A 21,128-nucleotide genomic window follows, 5' to 3' on the forward strand; every position below is an offset into this window, starting at 1 on the left:
AAGCCAAACTGAACCGAATACAAACAAAATGGTATAAAATATTTTATAAGCACTGTCATTATACAGCTCCTTTTTTTTTTTTTTTACCAGTGATTGAAAATTGGCCTTCATCAACATAAGTAAACACTGACTATTCAGTGTTTGAGTACTAGCCATGAAAAGAAATCAAGGGCATACATACTAGAGTGGGATTTGAACTCATAACCTCCTGATTGCTAGACAGGCATTATATCCCCAAGACTACCAGCTTTAGCATGATAGCCAGCAATGGTTCTTTATCCCTTACACAAATTGTAACAGGAAATACTGTGTATTTATTCAAATTAATGATTCTTGCATTAAGTTATTTTTATTGCAACTGACTGACAAATTGCCTTTCTTCGACATTCTTTATGAGGTATCTCAACATCGCAGTACAAATTTCAATGAAAATCAGCCTGTACACAAGTAAACACACACCATTTACATACCACTGTAGTTCAAACATAAAATATATGATTTACAAAGACCTTTTGGGCTCAGCATTGGTTTTTCACTGAACATGGTGACCTGTGACCCTTTGCTGGGGGTCGTTGACCTGCCGTGACCTACGGTAGGATTCTCAGGCATCAGGCAAAAGAGACTGGCAAGCAGGGAATGGATTCCTTTGGTCTTTTTGAGGTAGGATGAATACTGAGCTCTGACCTTTTGACAGAAAAATGAGACAGGATAAACATCGACATCAACAAATTTTCCTTGACTTTGATTTTTGAAGACAACCATACCAGAAGCCCTCTGTAAAAGTTAAAGTCACCTGTCTTGTAAACATTTCATTTATTTTTTTTTTTGGTTCGCTACTTCTAAATGCAAACGTCTTAAAAACGGAAGTTTCACGGACTATGATATCTCACCAGTGTAACTCTGTCAATAAAAACAAAACTAAACACAAGAAACCTTGACCTGAAAACAAAAAGTAGATAGATGGCAAGACTAGAGACTAAGGGAAAAAATTGGGGAGGGGGTGAAAAAGAATATAAAGAAGCCAGCCCTGGCGTGTACAAAACAAAACACAAAAAAAGAGTGAAAGAAAAAATACAGGCATAGCAAACATGCTAGGAAAGATGCAAGAGAAGACAAAATATGCACAAAATTTGCATATAGAGTATAGACAAAATGCATTAATTTACAAAGTACAGTGGACTCCCATTATACAAAAGTCTTCGGGACTGGCAGATTTCTTTATTCGTTATAACAAAACAAATACACAATAAAAAAGAAATAGAGCCGAAAATTTTGCAACATGGATTTTTATTTCGTTGTATCACGGGAGTGCACTGTAATCAAGTAATAGATATAAGTCTCCTGTCCCCCCCCCCCCAAACACACACACACAAAAGGAACAATCCTATTATTTGCATCTCCTAGAATCACACAATTACACTTTTTCCATGAGTGTCAAAGAGACGTAGGATAGTTTTCATTTAAACTTACTTCCATACTAGCAGCTCTGAATATAGACAAGTATAGTCTCCACACCAGGAGGCAGGACCTAGCTTGAGCAAACGCCTCACTGCCTGGCTCCACCAATGTGCATTCACCAATAGGTGCATCATGTAGTAAAACTTCCCAAAAGTCTGTTGACGACTCTAGCAGCTTCTGAAGACCTGTCGGTGGGGATCTAAAGTAAATATGGATGGAGAAAAAAAAGGATGAGAAAAAAAAATTATGACATCTACTGCAATATTAGTCAATGTTTTGTAATTTTTGATCGGGGATTGAATAATCAAGACTCACAGAGTAACGTGTAAAGTTTAGATAAAATCTGCTAAGTAATGAGAAGTTTAGCGAATGAAGATATACCTTCAAGCCTGATTGGTACAGTCATATAAAATCTAAACTTACATATTACAGAGAAAAGAAAATTCCTGAAATATTTTACCATACTGAAAATCACTTTAGAGAGAGGGTGTATTACTTGTCCAAAACCAAAGGTAACAGGTCATTTTTTGAAAGGACACTTGGGATAAACTTCAACACAAATGTTTTCAAAGCTCATTATTCATATCAGCCATGCTTGAATACTTTTATTGCTAAACATTGTTAGTGCACAGTCTACTTTAACCCCAAATGTGGGCATTTGCATTTGTTATTGTTGTTGTTCAATAAAGCTCACACTTTATGGAGGTGCACATGATCAAACTTTGCAGATCGCATTTCAGAGAATTATGCCATTTGGAAAAACAAGTAACTGAAGGAAAAAATTGGTCCTATATAATTAATGGAGATACAATATTGTACTAAGCACCCTGAGCACATTCCTGTGGTGACATTTGCTATTTCTGGTGTAATTAGTCCTCAGCAAATATTGGAAATTGTGCCCTGCTTTTGCATGTCAACATAACCTAAGAATAAATGGAGATCTGAGTTACACTGTATCATTTCTTTTTCCGAGCATATTCATGGTAATTGTTTGCTTTTCTCCATTTCGACAACCAGAATGAATGAATGAATGAATGAATGAATGAATGAATGAATGAATGAATGAATGAATGAATGAATGAATGAATGAATGAATGAATGAATGAATGAATGAATGAATGAATGAATGAATGAATGAATGAATGAATGAATGAATGAATGAATGAATGAATGAATGAATGAATGAATGAATGAATGAATGAATGAATGAATGAATGAATGAATGAATGAATGAATGGATGAATGAATGAATGGATGGATGGATGGATGAATGGATGAATGAATGAATGAATGAAAGCATCTGTTCCCAAGCGTCTACTCACATGCTTGGTGCCTCATCCTCGTCGACAGACTGAGACTTGTTTCTGACCTGGAGGAACTCCTCATCATACTTGGCAAACTCCGGCATTACTCTAGATTAGAAAGGTGGATAAATATCCCAACTTGGGTATGAGCAAAAACTAAGAACAAAACTCTGCATAAGGTCACAAAGGTACAGTAAAAAAAAAGTTTAGATACTTTCTGCTTTAAAAATACTCTCATTTTAAAAGTTATATACATGTACTTAAATAGATAGAAAGATAAATAGATAGACAGATAGATACATGTAGATAATTAAAGATAGGCAGCCAGTTTGAAAGACAGATACATATACACATTGTATTGACAGATAGATGGGTGGATAGATGGATAGATAAATAAATTTTATATGGATAGATTAACATGAGGGCAAAATTTTGGAGGACTGTGATATGAACTAATTTGGCATGAGTAATGTGCTTGAAAAACTTTACAGAGACCTTCCTTTTAAAGATTTTAGTTTCAAAAGATGTCTGCCATGCACCTTGAAGTACAATAAATCTCAATGGCCACTTGTAAATTCTGGCCCATTCTTTTTTTAACATATTGCACTAAGACCATGAACCAAGACACAGCTATATGAAAAAATATTACTCTCTAAAAGCTATCATGAATATTCATACAGACGAATGACAAGTGAATAATGTACATAATTGAAAATAAAATCATACAACAGTACTATTAGAAGCAAATTATACCCAACAAGACCAAGACTATAGTCCATGATACAGATGATAGGACTGATCGCAGATAAAGAAATATCAAGTGTTTAAGATTTTGTGTGCTTTGAGTGGTAACTGGCACAGAAAATCCCATGGCATTGTACACACTGTCCAAAGTCCCTGGCACAAAAAGGGTTAATGTACAGATGCAGAAACACCAAAGAGAAAAAGTGCATGCATTGGCCTCTGACCTTTCCAACATGCAGAAAGCGGCCATCTGGACCGGCCTGAGTGGGAGGTCCAGTAGTGGCACGAGGTGGTTGACAAGTGAGTGCATGGTGTCCGGGACGTGCCTGGAGCTGCCGGGCTCCAGCCGCGCCTCCAGCCGATGACCCTTGAGCTGCTCGGTGGGGGTGTGGGATGCCGCCTCGCACGCCGAGTAGAGGAGCGGGGAAAGGTCCATACCGGTCCTCTTCCAAGACTCGACGCTCTCTGAAGGTCAAAGGTCATGTATGATATTGATTACTGCTTTGTTGCATTAAGGTGGAATTCACAATCTTATGAATGTTTTTTTACAACACCTTAAAAGATTCTAGCTAGACGATCGGTCAATTGCTCATCACATCACAAACAGATTAGACACTGTCGCTGTTGAGCCATGCAATTTTTGTCCAGCAAAAATAAATAACACATGGGTGACATCACAATTTACATTGCGGTGCAGCAATATTTGGGTGAAAAAAAAAATACCAATTTCGCTTTTGTGCTTATCTGTCGTGCTCACATCATGCTGATCACACTTTGGTGCATTCAGTATATACAGTTGTTATCATTACTTCTCATTTATTTTCTTTAGCTCTCTCTCTCCCTCTCTCCCTTTCTCCCTCTCACTCTATTCTCCATATGCCTTGTTCTCACTCTCTTTCAGCCTCCTTTGATTTCTATTCTTCTTTCATTTTGAACACTGATAAAATATAGTAATTGCGTATGAATATCCTTAACAAATACATGTTTGTTTGTCTTTATGTGTACCATAGATATGATCATTGTATTTATCTCAATCAAATTGCTCTGTATGATTTTGTTTATACATCATAGGCGCCGGAAGTGGGGGGGCAGGGGGGGCGGCCGCCCCCCCAATCCAAAAAGTGGGGGGGCAAAATGCATTTTTGCCCCCCCCAAACAAAAAATAAACAAATAAATAAACAAATAGATAAAAATAGATAAAATAAGATAGATCTGTATATAAATGAATAAATGCGAAAAAACATAGCTACAAACGGCAGTTTTTGGACTGTAAAATTTCAAAATATCCCAGCTCGCTCGCTCCGCTCGCTCGCATTCAATCGCTATGCCATTCTCCTGATGTTGCTGCCAGTAATTGCCAGCAGTTGCGCCTGGGCCGCCAACCCCCCCCCCCTTAATTTCCAAAGCGAAAAAAAAAATATAGCTACAAACGGATACAAACGGCAGTTTGGGGACTGTAAAATGTCAAAATCAATCGTCAAAATTATTCGTTATGCCATTTTCCTAACGTTGGAGCCAGTAATTGCCAGCAGTTGAGCCCGGTGCGCCTCCCCCTTAATTTCCAAAGCGAAAAACATTAGCTACAACGGCAGTTTTTGGACTGTAGAATGTTAAAATTTTCAAGCTCGCTCGCTTCGCTTGCTCGCATTGAATCGTTATGCCATTCTCCTAACGTTGGAGCCAGTAATTGCCAGCAGTTGCGCCCGATGCGCCCCCATTAATTTCCAAAGCGAAAAATATAGCTACAAACGCCAGTTTTGGGACTGTAGAATGTCAAATTTTCAAGCTCGCTCGCTTCGCTCGCTCGCATTGAATGGTTATGCCATTCTCCTAATGTTGCCGCCAGTAATTGCCAGCAGTTGCGCCCGATGCCCCCCCTTAATTTCCAAAGCGAAAGATATAGCTACAAACGGCAGTTTTTGGACTGTAAAATGTCAAAATTTTCAAGCTCTCTCGCTTCGCTCGCTCGCATTTTATTGTTATGCAATTCTCCTGATGCTGCTGACAGTATATAATTTGTCGTTTCACACCGTCATTCCATAATCCATGTAAGGAAAACTTACAATGTTGCTCAATGACTGCATTGTTGAATGTATCACATTCCGTAATGTATTGTAGTCCCATTATTGCGCACGCACACACGCACAAGCATACACATCAACCCCAACAAAATTACTTTTCCACAAGGTGCAGTGCCCACCCAAAATACGCCACTTTACATATATATATATATATATATATATAGATAAGTAACAAAGCTGCAACAAAGTTCATGCTGTATTCACCAACGGTTTATTTCTTCACACAAATTTTCGAGCGTCTCGCCGCCCTTTCTCAAGTGTTGATACTGAGAGAACAATAACAAAATTAAGCCATAACAATATATTGCAACCGTGTTACCAAGGATGCGCGCTTTAACGCATCAATGCTAGGCATCCTAACACCCAGCGCGCATCCTGGCAACAGTGCAATGTTACGTCATAATGAAATTACAATGAGTATAAAGCATACATGAAAAAACTTGGCACGACTGATACAGAAGTAATTCCTCTGAATACGCAGCTGCCGTGGTAATGTAAAAGCAGTGCATTATTTCTTTCAAAATTCAACATACACATACATTAACTTCCAAATTCTGGTGAGTAGATAGTCTTTAAATAATCTGAGACTATAACATGAATATGAAATACGTGAAAAATCATATTTTTCTTCTTTTGATTAAATAGATACGTCACAATACGTCTCGGAGTGGAAAAAAGACTGGTTCCAAGAAATGGTTAAAAGGAGCGTCAGCATTATATAATGATAAGATCTATTGCAGCGGACAAGTTTATATATATATATATATATATATATATATATATATATATATATATATATATATACACACACACACACACACACACACACACATATATATATATATATACATAGATGTGTGTGTGTGTGTGTGTGTGTATGTGTATATTGTTTAACATATGTATGGTCTATCGTGAGCCCCCTGCAATATTTGCCCCCCCAATCCAAAACTGCTTCCGGCGCGCCTGTTATACATTGTATCTATTTTGTATTTTCATCTGGGGAAGAACAGTCAATGACATGAATCATGTGCTGTGCATAAATAAAGGTATAATAGAACACAATCTTTCATCACCTTTAATCCACAAACCTATATCTTGCTATTAAACTACAGTATTTTTGCAGCTTTTTTTCAACGTCACTACTTTTGAAAGACACACACCTTTGTGCATAACTCTACATTAGTATCAACGATATCAATCAACTACTCGTGCCCAGGCCTGCTACCTGTAGTTTGCTTTACCTGTAACTCTTCAAACAGAAATGTGAGAATTATGTCTTGCTTAACCCTTCCTGCGCCAGGCACTGAACCCATTGAGGACGGACTAATTTTGCTACAACATGCATTTCCCATAGACTCCTACCCGAGTATACTCGGGACTTGTCCTCAATGGGTTAATATTAATTGCCAAGCTTTTCCACCAGCATTCAGCAATTCATCCAAACTTGTCCTAGATGTATTAAAAGCTAGCAAGCCCACCCAAGCTTAACAATATACAGACAAACCTGTCTTTAGTGGGCATTCAAGGGAAACCACAAAAGTGGCTGCTATAGACAGGTGGCCACTATAGACAGGTCTGTGGCCATTTTGAATTTCAACACTTGCATTGCATAACAGCATAAAATGCTGCATGTTATTCTTACAACAACAAAGAACAGCAAACAAGCTTATATGAGCAGAATGGTGATTTTTTTTTTACTTCAATTTAAATTTTCTGTTTAGCCTACAAGAGTGTACTTCTGTTCTTTTGATTCATAATTAACTGAAGATTTAATTACATGTAAAGGCATTACTGTACATTTATTAATGAAATATTTTTGAATTAATTATCTATGTCCAGGCTTGGGAACTGGTTCGTACCAGTTTTGCATGAATGGGGTTCAAGAGCGAGTTCGAGGAGATCGATAACCTGTGAAGTTGACGTAAACAACAAACAATACCCAGACAAGTATCCCATTGTTCTTATTTAAAGGGAGTTTAATCTCTAATTAGTTGCCATTTTGGTAATGTTCTATGAAAGATGACATTAGGAGCTGTCTTTGCCTTAGTAGCATCATTCAGGGTGGCATTACTGAAGCCTAGATCTAGTCAAGGTCGGCTTTAGTGGTGAGATGGCTTTTTCACAGCGAAGAACTGCATTAATTTGTCAATTACGTCTGTATGATTGTGACTGAGCTAGGACTCGGTAGAATTTACAAAATGAACATAAAAGCCAACATATTCATGGATGATTTAACAGTTCAGCTAAGTGTTTGGGGCCGCTATACACAGGTAGAATTACTCACCACGGGATACAAAATGAGTGGCCGCTGGCCGCGTTAGGCAGGTGACCACTTTATAAAGGGTCTATGATACAGTAATTTAGTGGCTGCTATTAGCAGGTGGCCACTATAGACAGGTGGCCACTATAGACAGGTTTGCCTGTACCTCGACAGGAAAAGCCATGGTGACACAATAGGGAGTAGGGGGATTGTGCAATATCTTTTTGTTGACGATTACAGTGTAGATTCTAAAAAAATTTGTTGCATTGGCAGCATGGATAGTACGACAAAAATACCATTAATTTTGAAAAACACACCTTTGTGTGTAACTCTGCATTAGTATCAACAAAATCAATCAACTACTTGTGGTCAGGCCTGCTACCGGTAGTTTGCCTCATACTCAGCAAACAGAAATGTGTGAACTGTACAAGTAATGTCTTGGTCTCGTAATGAGACTCAAGATGATTGATGTCAAGAGTCTGTTGTGTCTGCAAACATGGGTAAACAGACACTTTAATAGTATGACAAATTGTCGTCACTTTGGAAAAACACTCCCGCGTGCATAACTCTGCATTAGTATCAACAATATCAATCACCTAGTTTGCTTTCCTGTAACTCTTTAAACAGAAATGTTGGAGCTGTGATGTCTCGGCAATGTGACGTGGCTCGGATGATCGATGCCAAATGTGTTGTGTCTGCAGCAGGGGTAACAGACCCCAGCATAACAACTAGAAATGTCGCTATGGCGACTGGTATGCCTCCGCCATGATGCATAGTTCTCCTAGGGAAATAGTGAAATTTTGAGGAGTTGACCTTGACCTTTGACCCCTAAATTCCCTCAATAATCCCTGCCAGTCAATACATGTATATGTACCAAGTTCCATAAAGATACCTTGAACCATTTGCAAGATATGAAGAAAAAAGTGAAACTGTAATGTTTCCTGACCTCTAACCTTTTGACCTTTGACCTCATGACCTGAAACTATCTCTGGAGAATCTTAATTTGGTAGTACATGTATACACTAAGTTTCAAGAAAAGACCTTAAGGAATTGCATTGATATGGGGAAAATAGTAAAATGTTGAGCATTTGACCTTGACTTCTGACCTTTGACCTCTGGCCAATTTAACTAAAAAACTAATCAACTAATTGCCCCATCATATGTCATCCTTTGACAAAGTTTGGTGAAATTTGCCTCATCCAATCTTGAGTTATCGCATAAATGGACACAAATACAAGCTTTGACCTTGACCTTTGACCTCAGCCGATTTCACCCAAAATCTCATCAAGTAATTACCCCATCATACTTTATTCCTGGACCAAATTTGGTGAAATTCCACTCAATATCACTCAAGTTATCGCGTAAACAAATGCGGACGGACGTACGGACGTACGGACAACCCGAAAACATAATGCCTTCGGCACCCTTCGGGTGGAGGCATAAAAAAGAGATAAACTGTGGAATTTTGTTTTGTAGCTGAGCATTATTACTAATGATATTATTGCTACTCTCATCATTTTGGTTGGCATTGTTTATCTTTTCACTGCTGTCATTGTCATCATCATTCTTATCACATCATCATTAACAGTTTTTCTGTCTCTATGGTTGTTTTTCCCTGAAAACAAAAGAGGATACTGGCATGCAAGTCTCAACTAGGGTGGTTTCCAAAACAAGCTGAGAGCTGCTCCCCTGACGGTACAAAAATTTTCTTCAGTTTGTCTGCCCTCTGTATAAAAGAAATTTGTAAGATCGCAACTGCTGATCTACATTTTAACCCATTGAGGACGAGTCCCGAGTATACGCGGGCAGGTGTCTATGGGAAATGTGTGTTGTATAGCAAAATCAGTCTGTCCTCAACGGGTTAACAAACATGTCGGAAAAAAGAAACCAGCGGGAATCAAACCTGTCATGTATTGCTTTCCGGGCAGCGACACTACCACCAGGCTGTCCCTGGTTGCCGGCAGTGACATAATTTTCATTTGTGCAGAGGGCAGACAAATTGAAGAAAACTCATACCTCATATCTTCACCCCTCTGCTTTATAATAATCTCTTGGTTTCATTACAAATGTTGTTGAGCAGATGTCTACACACCCACATATCTTTCACACACTCACTGAAGAAACAGTTTTACTGATATGAGGTCTGTACGAGTCTGGGACAATGCTGCAAGCAACACTCGGGTTTCCCGGCGCCATAAAAGCTTGGGGTGTGCTTGACACTATGTTTGGTTATTTCTAAATGTGAGCAATGTTGGGAAATGTGCAGCATGCTACATGTACATCTCCAAACATACAACACAAAGAATGATTTGTGCTGTCCAATTGGTCAACTGCTCATCATGTGACATTCACTATTTAACCTGTTGAGGACGAGTCCCAAGTATACGTGGGCAGATGTCTATGGGAAATCCATGTTGTAGCAAAATCAGTCTGTCCTCAACGGGTTAAAGTACCATCGCATGCTTTTGCTGTTGCCTGTGCAATTTTTGTCAAGGAGTTTAGGATAATGCACTCTGAGGTCATCAACCCAGTACATTAAAGGACAAGTTCACCTTTATAAACATAAGGATTGAGAAAATGCAACAATATTAGTAGAACACATCAGTGAAAGTTTGAGGAAAATTGGACAATCGATGCAGAAGTTATGATTTTTTTAAATTTTTGTGTTGGAACCGCTGGATAAGGAGACTACTACAGCTTGTGAGTCATATGCGTACAACAGTATAAAGAAAATATAAAAGAAAATTCAACATATTTTCATTTTTTTCGCATAATAAAAGAGCACTTGACTTGCCTCTTTCTAAAGGCAGGGGGAATAATATTACCCATAACATTTGTCGGTAACGAGTCAGGGGAATGTGTACTTTTTTCAAAAGATGGAATTTTGTGAAATTCTCTTTATATTTTCCTTATATTGTTGTACGCATGTGACATCTAAGTTATTCATACACTGCAGTAGTCTTCTCATCCAGCGGGTACTGCACAAAAACTTCAAAAATTCATAACTTTTGAACGGATTGTCTGATTTTCCTCAAACTTTCAATGATGTGTTCTTCTAATATTGCTACATTCTCTCAATCCTTATGTTTATGAAGGTGAACTTGACCTTTAACTCCCAACCCATATAAACAGGCTTTTAATCAAACTTGTGGGTTTGCACCATCACTTTCCTCTACTTACATAATCTGTGGTGTATTCAAATTGGGCTCACATTAGAGAGAGTATATACACTATGTAACTGACATAATTATATGTAGCTGATGATGCTTCTTAATCGCCCTTTGTTTGCATTGAGTCAACAGGCAAACGTAACCTTACATTATTTATGGCAGAGCAAAGTTATGTGTTGTTAACTGACAATAGATTGGAAAACTTATTGTTCAGAATTCCATGCTCACAATACTCAGAAAAATATGTCGTAGCAAGTTTCAGGAGTGTAATTCGGAATCTTGCACAAGACATGCTTCAGCCTTCATAATAGCTGAAGTCAAAAGATTGTCCAGTTCAGAACTGGATAGTTGCCGATTTTCATTGGTCTATGAAAGAATGGGAGTATTAACACACAGAAATCAATGCATACAATGTGATATGGTGTCCATTGTCATTTTGAATGTGCAAATATGAGAGGGCTTGACCAACTCAAAATCAGATTTCTGAAAAGTCACAAGGTTTATAGGGCAATGATGGTCAAGTTGAAGAAGGATGGGAAAAGGATTTGCACAGCATATGACAGCAGTGATTGACACAAACACATACACATACACACACACATACACATACACGCACACATACACATACACTACACATACACACACACATACACATACACACACACACACATACACATACACATACACACACATATACACATACATGCAGGCATACACATACACTCATATTGTTTACAATTCACATATCTGTTTTTACACAACACATGATATAGACCTGGTCTACACCAAAATAGATCTAACGTTAAGCCTATCTAGGAGGAGGAACAACAGTTGGTGGTAGGTTAGTAGGCCTTTGTAGATCTGACTCTAGGTCTTGCTAGCAGCACAGAAGGGTGTGTGCATATATGCATCAATGCTTTACGACACATAAGGGAAGTTTAGTGCATCCTAGGATCTATAGCACTGCTGGCTCGCTTGATTTACAGTTCAATACTCAACTGCTGCACTGCCATTGAGAGTGTGCATGGGATAGCCGATTCTTCTAAATGTCATGTGACCCGCATTTATCCAATCAGATGGCAAGGATCTATACATGTGTTGTATAATGATATATATTTAAATCAATATTGACAATGATGCATATGAAAGAGAGAAGAAAAGACTAACCAATGAGTTGCATGAAGGAAGGCAGGAAGACACTATATGCCCCATCGCTGAAGAACTCCGTCCACTCAGTCAGGAGGCTGGCAGGCAGAGTGGCAGCACCATGTGACCCGCCGAGGAGCTTGGCCACCGACGACAAAAGGTCACAGGTCACGGCGTATAGAGTCGCCACTGGCACAGATGAGGACACAAGCCCAGTGCTCTCAGAGCACGCCTATTATAAAGTGTGAGAGAATTTGTGGAAGGAGATAATTATTAATCATGCTTTCTCTATTTAAAATGACCATTATTATTATTATCATACCTACACAGAATGTTTTTATATGCTTAGATTCATGTATTCATGTAATTGGGTCATTTTGATGTATAGACAGGTCTTTTAAAACAAGCCTTCTGGCTTCTACTGGTTCCACACTGCAGCCATTGTAAATTTTATGATGTATTTGATGAATTTTAAAAGTGGAAATAAATGAAATACATGTGTATGAAATGAAAGAAAGATTGTTACTACTACCTGTGGATTTCTGTTCATTAACCCGTTCCCTACTGAATTCTGAAATCCCCATAGACTTAATACACAGGCCACCAGGTTCCCGTATGAGACAGGTTAATGTTAATGCACATCAGTCCCCAACAGACTTTCACACCAGGCCTGTGTAGAGTTTCATAGTGCAGTGTACAGAGTATGCCAGTATTAGGCAATGTGCTCATGTGTTGAAGGAAGCAAGCTACCGCAAGAATACAAAGAAGAATTGTGCTGGTGAATCCTTGGATCTGGCCCGCAAGAATTTTTTGCTAGACTGGTGTTGTGAGGAGTGAATGTAACACGCACTACTTCATACTTCAAAGAGTTGATTCTCTTTGCTCTAGTCACCTGTATGTAACATAAGCACGACAGGTGTATGTATGATCCTGTTGCTACAAAACATGTGACCCCCTCTGACTCGAGTCCAGAAAAAACTCATGATGTACACTTTCTCTACGAAGCACTTGAACATTCCCAGTTTGATACAGTACAGAAGGTACGATTTGGTTTGCATTTTAGCACTCAAACACGGCGGCCCCATATTTTACAAGGATGTAAGATACTTTATTGTCTGTCATCCTAATATTGCTAGAAGTAGTGGCCAAAGTGCATTTACCCTTGTTTTTATATTATACAGCAATAATTGGATTTCTGCATTTTCAGTATATGTTACCTCTTTGTATTTCTGAAATGTTTTTCGTAAATAACAGCATCCATCATTATGATACTCGTAACAGTAATTTATTTCATATGTTTAAGGTTAATACAACTTTTGCTAAAAAATCTGTCCGGTTTAATTTACCCATTGTTTGGAATTCTTTGTCAAATGATATACGCTGTCAAAAATATCTAAAGATGTTTAAAAAATCTCTCAAAAAGTACTTTCTTGACAGATACTGAACCATATTTTTTTTTTCTGCACATTTTCATATGACTGTTACATCTATATGTTTTTGTTGTTTTTGTTCTGTTCTTGTGTCGAAACTGTAAAACACTCAGTGTGCCTCCATATTCTAGTACTCATACATACCTGAGGGAACTTATTTCATACAAGGCCGCAAGGCTTTTCTCTAGTTCTCTTTTTCATTTCCATGAATTGTTTGATTTTTGGCAAATATGTAAACTTGAACTTTGTTTGTCTGTATTATGTCAATTTCGATTGATTACTGTTTTGTGTGTTTTGTAACCACGGACTTTATTGGAATGAATAAATGAAACGAAATGAAACGAAACCCTTCTCCAGGCATTGACAACAGACTGGTGTGACACTAACCTGGATCCAAGACATGAGCGAGCACAGGATGAAATCCCAGTTGTGTGATTCCAGTCTCTCAGGGATCTCCTCAACAAGGTGTGTCAGCAACTGCACCATCTTGATGTTGGCACAGAGCAATTCTGAGGGTGCCCCTACCAACTCTTCCCTATAAAATTCAACCATACAATATATTCGAGAAGTTATGGAGAGACCCAGGCAAGGGGTATATGATGCACTTTTGATTTTTTCACAGAAAAGAGAGAAGAGCATGATGATATACAAGAAATTTAAATGGAATACAGACATTCAAACCAGACACTACCAGAAGAGGAACGAAGTACCCAACTCTTTATGTGCCACGTTCGCACGTCCGACTCAGTCGACGGCGTGCCAACTTCGCATATTCTGCTCAAACACACAAAGCCGCCGAAACCGATCGATAAATCGCCTTATCCCGCAGTACGATGAAAGCGTTCCTCGCCCTTTTGTTCCTCTCACATACGGCTTGCATTCTATTTGGTGATTGACTATCAAGCGGTGTTCCCAACTAGATTTGTGTGTTCATTCTAAGTTTCTGTAACGGTTTTATGTGCAAAAGTTATGCCTTTTCAGTAATGTAGCAACTGGTCATTCAAAAGACAAATTGAAAATAGGTTTGTCATACAACTTATATCAAAGCAAATGTTGGCATTCTTCTCGAACTTTGCTCAAAAAGTTATACAATTGGAAAAACAGAATTCTCTCTCAAAGCATGACTACCTTCGTGTCTCAGAATAATGTGGCACACGAGGGGTTTCCAACATGGCACATTAAGAGTTAATACTGTAAAACCAGAAATTTTCATGTCAATTTTCACACCATGAAAAAGGCCATCAGCTCCAATTCCTGCAAGTCTCAGCTGTGAGTGTTTCTGGTTTTACTGTACATACACATTAGGGACATACAGTAAAAGCCGATACAAAATTGGTCTTGGCATTACGCATGGGGAGGGGGACTTCTGAGTTTACAACATAACCTCCAGATTGCATATTTTTAAAAAACATTTTAGTGCGGGAATAATTTCACTGATAAAATCATAACCACAGAGTCCTATAATTCTTAAAATAGAAATGTTGCCTGGTATGCCTCCGCTGTATTGCATAATTCTTCCTGTGGGTCTACATTACATCTTGACAATGTGAGACGTCAGGTTCACATGATTGGCAAGAAATTGACACGACGCAAAATTTAATGGCACAACCCATATTAAAGAGTTGATTGTGTTTCTTGAACCAAATTTCAATTGACCTTTGACCTTACGGCCGAGAGAAAAGTTGGGATAGCTCTAAATCGTGACCATCACTCACTCGCTGAAGATAAAGATGGGGTTGGATTTCTCTCTCCACAGCTGGAACTGCCTCAAGGCACCGAGAAGAAGGTCAGCCTTGGCCTGGGAGGAAAGACGGGAGACGCACCTCAAGAGGACCGCCATGTTACCCACTGCACCTGGGGGATACAGAGAGGAATATGTGAGTCCAGTAGCACTGTCACACTACAAACAAATAAAGTCCTGAATTTGATACCAGTATCAGGACAATTATCCCACCCCCACCCCCTTTGGCAATTAAAAAAGTACCTCCCCCCCCCCCCCTCCCTTTTACATACCAGTAAGAGATAGGGTTAGAGTAAAGGTTAGGGTGAGGTTTGGGGTTAGAATTTGGGTTAGGACTTGGGTTAGGGTCATTAGGGGGAAGGGTGTGGGGTAATTGTCCTGGAGGTAATTGTCCTAGAACCTTAGTACCAGCTGACTTCAAACAATTTTATCATAAAACCTGCTTAAGTCAACATTCAGGAGAAAATCTGTCAACTGATGCCAATGTCAACCCATGTGTAACAAAGTCGACAGGATGTTGACTTTACAAATGTTACACACGCATACACAGGAGTGATGGTGTTTTCAGTCACTTTTAATTGTTGGTGAACACATGTACAGTTGTAAGATGATGCATATGACATGGATTGATAATGTTGGAAATTTTAATGATCCTTTTACTTCTTTCTCTTTAGTCTGTAGTGGAGACCTTTGGAATAAACAGAAAAGGCATGATGAGCCATGATTCTCAACATAAATAAGATTGACCAGCCGGGACATGTATATGATCAGCTATGTTAAGGATTCTTTTCTAATACCTTGTTCACAACAATTGTTAAAGGGTGTGTACAGTTATGGTCGAGGTGAGGATTTAGCTTTTAACATTTTGCGAGATATTCAGAAACCACTCTATGAGATGTCAAAGAGCATGCAATTCTAAGGGGTATCAAAAGTTTATTTGATGAAAATCGGTTTTGAAATGGCTGAGATATCCAAAAACAAGGTGAAACAAAGAGATCCTAAAAAAGTTGTGGCCTGTCGCCTTTTATTATTATCACTTTTTTTGGATATCTCAGCCATTTGAAAACCAATTTTCATCAAATAAACGTTGAATCCTTCTTAGATTACATGCTCTTTCATATTTCATAAGAGGTTTCTTACTATCTCACTTAAGAATGTTAAAAACATGAATCCCCACCTCAACCAGTACTGTACAGTCCCTTTAAACTGATGTGTTTCTGTTTCCACATGAAAACTAGAGAAACAACAAGACATTACCTCTCCCCATTCATAATCACAATCATAGATGATAGATGATCACAGATCATTATGAGTGATCTTTAGATCTGCAACGTGAATGCTACAGCGACCCCTTGGGTTGGACATTGGAAACAGCTGTCTCGCACCTGTGCAGAACACCATTTTTTGCCTAAATTGCATTGAAGATCTTAAGTTCACTATTATTACTGTCAAGAGACAAAAGCAGAAAAGGAACCTGTCAGATTGTGGGTATGCACACACGTACATCCACCCACCCCCCACACACACGCACAAACACACACACACGTACACACACACTCACACACACACGCTCACACACATACCCCCACACACACTCACACACACTTACCCCTTTCCATACACATGCGCAAACAAGCACACACTCTCAAATACATAATTCAAGTTTCAATATTGATTTTGTTCCTAGTGCAATATATTATTTTTGTAATCAAACATAGAGTATATTATATGGATTATTCTTCTTATAATTTAATTATATCTTTTATAATTATATTTTTATGTTTTCGTCATTAATTCAGTTTACTTTTGATTGCTTTGAGCGTATTATATACACTAGATATTGCCTTTTTCAATAGTGATTACAGTAATGTTTATCATAGAAATATGTGCAATTATGCCATCAGCTATATAAGTGGTTTTTCTTAAGTTTTAAATTGTTGATCTAGGGAGTATATAGATAGAAATGTAATTAGTAATTTGTAATTTGATGATTGAATTATGTTTATATTATTTTTCTATTGTTTATCATCAATAGTGATAATTATTTTAGTAATAATTTTTTGTATATTTTAAGTTTTTCAATGTTTAAGTTTAAGTTAATATTTTCAGTTTTAGTTAAGTGTATTTTGTAAGAGATTCAATTTTCTTGTTGTTTATATGAATTAATAATCATGATTGTATCTTTTATCTTTGTAAACATGTGCAATTCAGCCACTGGCTGCGATACATGACTGAATAAAACCTTTATTGAATTGAATTGAATTGAATTGATTTCCTCCCACATCCCAGTTTGATAGGCTTTAGGACAGTCAGAAATGGCTGACCACATATATTACGAAACATGAGACACACATGCACACACCAACATAACACACAGACGACATGCTTCCAGTATTCCGGCACTTGCGACATTTTTTTATGGGTGTCACGCAATGGCACGGAGAACTGAACTACATCAGCTATGACCTTTGCGTTTTGTCCTTCACAATTGTGCTGACACAAAAACACCTGTAAACATATGGAAGGCAATTAACACACAATATTTGAAGAAATCACGTCAACATATGTACGTGGCTTGTCATTGCGGAAATGTCAACTTCCATATTTTATAAAGAATGTCATCATTATCACAGAAAACTAAGTGCCACAACTTACACAAACTGTTGACTTTAGCGAGGTTTAACACGTTTGCTTGTTTGTGTTTGATTGATTGAGTTTCTGTTTTGGAAATTCAACACCTAGCAGTTTGACTGGTCAGAGCAAATTCATATGATAGCCTCAATCTGGCGGGGGGGGGGGGGGGGGGGGGGGGGCAATGTAGACAATGGGTGTGGCCTTAACCCTAGATGGGGCCTGGTACAGGATTGCACAGACATAGGACATGCCAGCCAATAACACACTACACATTGTAATTCATTGTTCAAGGAAAATATGAAGCTGGCAAACCATCTGTTGCAAAGAAAAGCTCCTCCACTGTGAAAAAGTGGGACAAGAAATATTACAGTGAAAACTAAGAGGACAGCATAAGGGTGATGTAATTACATGTATATGTCTACCTCTGTATGATAAGCACACACACACAAAAAAAACCCACCCAGAAAACCCAACAGAAATAAGAGACCCAGTAGGTCTCCAGCTCACCTTAGTATGGCAAGTTCATCCTGCATGCATTCTTGGAGACTACTCTGTATGCCATACAATTAGTGAGTCTAATATTTCACAAATCAGGACTTCCTGACAATTTTGCAAGTGGTTGAATTCGTGTTTGTGGAGTAGAGTACTGAAGAGAGAAATATAAGTGTGTGGGTCACACATCTCGGGTTGATACTTAATAATTTTTGTGAGCTTTTAATTTCGCAAACAGCACACGCCATTCACGCCATTCACGAAGATAAGAACCTCGTAAAATATTCTGCATCACAGTATCATCTAAGAATGACATGGGGAAACGTGGGGGAATTTAGGGAAAGAGGCCTCCAGAGAGTCATGGTGTCCATTTGTATATTCTATCATACTGGTGATATAAGAGGCAAGTTTGAACCAAAATTGGACCTTGCATTTTCAGAAAGAAGATAAAAATGTGAAAACTGGTCCCCAGTTTGGCCTTGACCCCATGAGGTCCAACCTGGATTTGGCATAAACAAACTTGAAAGTTTACTTGCTAATGTATTTACTCAGAGCATTTAATTCAGTGACCCTAGAGATGCTACCTGCCCAGTTTGGTGAAGATTTGCCATTGAGTTTTTCCAGAGGAAGTAAAAAATATTAAATTTTACACATGATTCAAAACACACGGCAGGCAATAGATAATTGAAATAGCTCATTTGAGCCTTTGGCTCGGGCGAGAACTTAAGAACATTCTTCTTCAACATAGTGTTTTCATACGTATTATCTTGATTTAATATTTTACATCTAATTTCATATTCATTGCTATGATTGCTGTAGAATCAATCAATCTATATAATCTGTCTTTATCAAATGCCAGTCTGCAGATTTCAACACACTAGTAATATCGTAATGAGAATTTTTCGAAGAGTACTCCCCACATAAGCAATCAGCAAACAGAAATAATGAAAAAAAATCAAATATTTTTGTTTTTCCACTTTGCCTTCTTAAACAGTTTGTGACAGTATGCTGAGGATATGAATAACTACATCAGCTAGTCTTTGGAAGTGAAATACAAAAAAAAACCTTTGACCTTTTAGTGACTATCAATATCACAATTATCCTGCATCAATTTTTTGTTAGTTTGACCATTGTTTTGTTTGATATGTTTGTTTTTTTTTTGTTGTTACTTAATTGTGGTTTTTTTTTAATTCATCAATGGTGCTAATATGCACAATGAACACAAAAGCAACACTCACCACATATACTGGTGATCATTTCTCCATCAGCTGATACCAGCATTGCAGTGTGTATCTCAGCCAGTTCCAGGCATTTGTTTTCACTGAGATGTGACACCAGTCCTTCCAGGGTCTGCATCGTTTGAATGCTGCTGATCTCAAACCATATCCTGGCAATCAACACAAGGAGAAAACTCTGATGAGATGAAAACTCGCTAAGTAGATTTGTTTGTTTGTTTGTTCGTTCATTTGTTCACTCCTTTCTTCCTTCTTCCCTTCACGTATTCATTTTATTTATTCATTCATTCATTTATTCACTCACTCACTCACTCCATTCATTAATGCATACATTCATGTTTCCATCTCCAACAAAATCATTCATTCATTCATTCTCTCATTCCCTCATTCGTTCATTCTCTCATTCATTTATTCATTCATTCATTCACTCATTCATTCATTCAATCATTCATTCACTTACTCATTCGTTAACTCACTCACTCCATTCATTCATCCATTCATTCATTCATTCATTCATTCCTTCAATCATTCATTCATTCAATCAATCATTCATTCAATTATTCAATCATTCATTCATTCATTCATTCACTCATTCATTCATTAATTCATTCATATACTCATTTGTTAACTCACTCACTCCACTCATTCATCCATCCATTCATTCATTCATTCATGCATACATTCATTTTTCCATCTCCAACAAGATCATACAAACATGAAACTCTGCAGATAAGAAGTATTATTAGAATGTACAATAAAAGAAATTCATAATGATGCAATTAAAAAGAAAGATTAAAAAATCATCTCACAAGTATGTGAAAATGCTGGAAATGGGGAGGAATGCTTTAGAAGCCATTCATGCTTGTAAGGTGCATTCCCAAAAAACACAATAATGCAAATTACATAATTGATGTGCCACTACATGATAAACAGAATTGCAAAAGTCAATCACTAGAGCTGAATAAGAATGAAAACAATACTAAACAAGCATCCCACATGTTGTACATCCCAACACTCAGTCACTGTCATGCAAAAAGAAAGGAGTAAGAAAAAAAAACTACAAACAGACAACATGGTGTGAATATCAAAAAAGGTTGATGGTTAGGACAAGAAGTAATGGATGGTCAGTGCGGCTATACAAGGCTCTCTTGCAACTATCAAAGTACTTATAAATGCCACTGTACAGTTGAGGTGACAATGCTGATTTGAGTCTTTCATTCTCAAGTTTGCTACAGACACAAATCTCAGTGTAGACTGGGATTTGAAGAAGCAGCAATGCAGCGACAACACTTTATAAAACTGCAGCAGATGAGGTATGAGGTATTCTACAATGCTTACAGCACACACATGGGTATCTGGAACAATGAAGCATCAACCGTATTAATCTCCATTTACAAACTAATAATCAACATTCTAAATCATACAATTTTGGT

The 21,128-nt window shown here is 37.9% G+C and overlaps 1 protein-coding gene across 1 annotated transcript in view; it reads right to left on the reverse strand.

Moving 5' to 3' along the window:
* The window catches only part of LOC139724068 (E3 ubiquitin-protein ligase listerin-like), a 59,432-nt gene that overhangs the window by 12,537 nt on the left and 25,767 nt on the right, over positions 1-21,128 (reverse strand). Inside the window, 8 exon segments of the mRNA XM_071635275.1 lie at positions 510-684; positions 1,471-1,657; positions 2,781-2,870; positions 3,731-3,971; positions 12,185-12,395; positions 13,981-14,128; positions 15,309-15,441; positions 19,693-19,847. Of these exon segments, the coding sequence (XP_071491376.1) occupies positions 510-684; positions 1,471-1,657; positions 2,781-2,870; positions 3,731-3,971; positions 12,185-12,395; positions 13,981-14,128; positions 15,309-15,441; positions 19,693-19,847 (1,340 nt within the window).

Source organism: Diadema antillarum, unplaced genomic scaffold (genome assembly GCF_040938485.1).
Source record: "Diadema antillarum isolate AM-2024a unplaced genomic scaffold, OU_Dant_1.0 scf00000015, whole genome shotgun sequence".
Classification (NCBI taxonomy): domain Eukaryota; kingdom Metazoa; phylum Echinodermata; class Echinoidea; order Diadematoida; family Diadematidae; genus Diadema; species Diadema antillarum.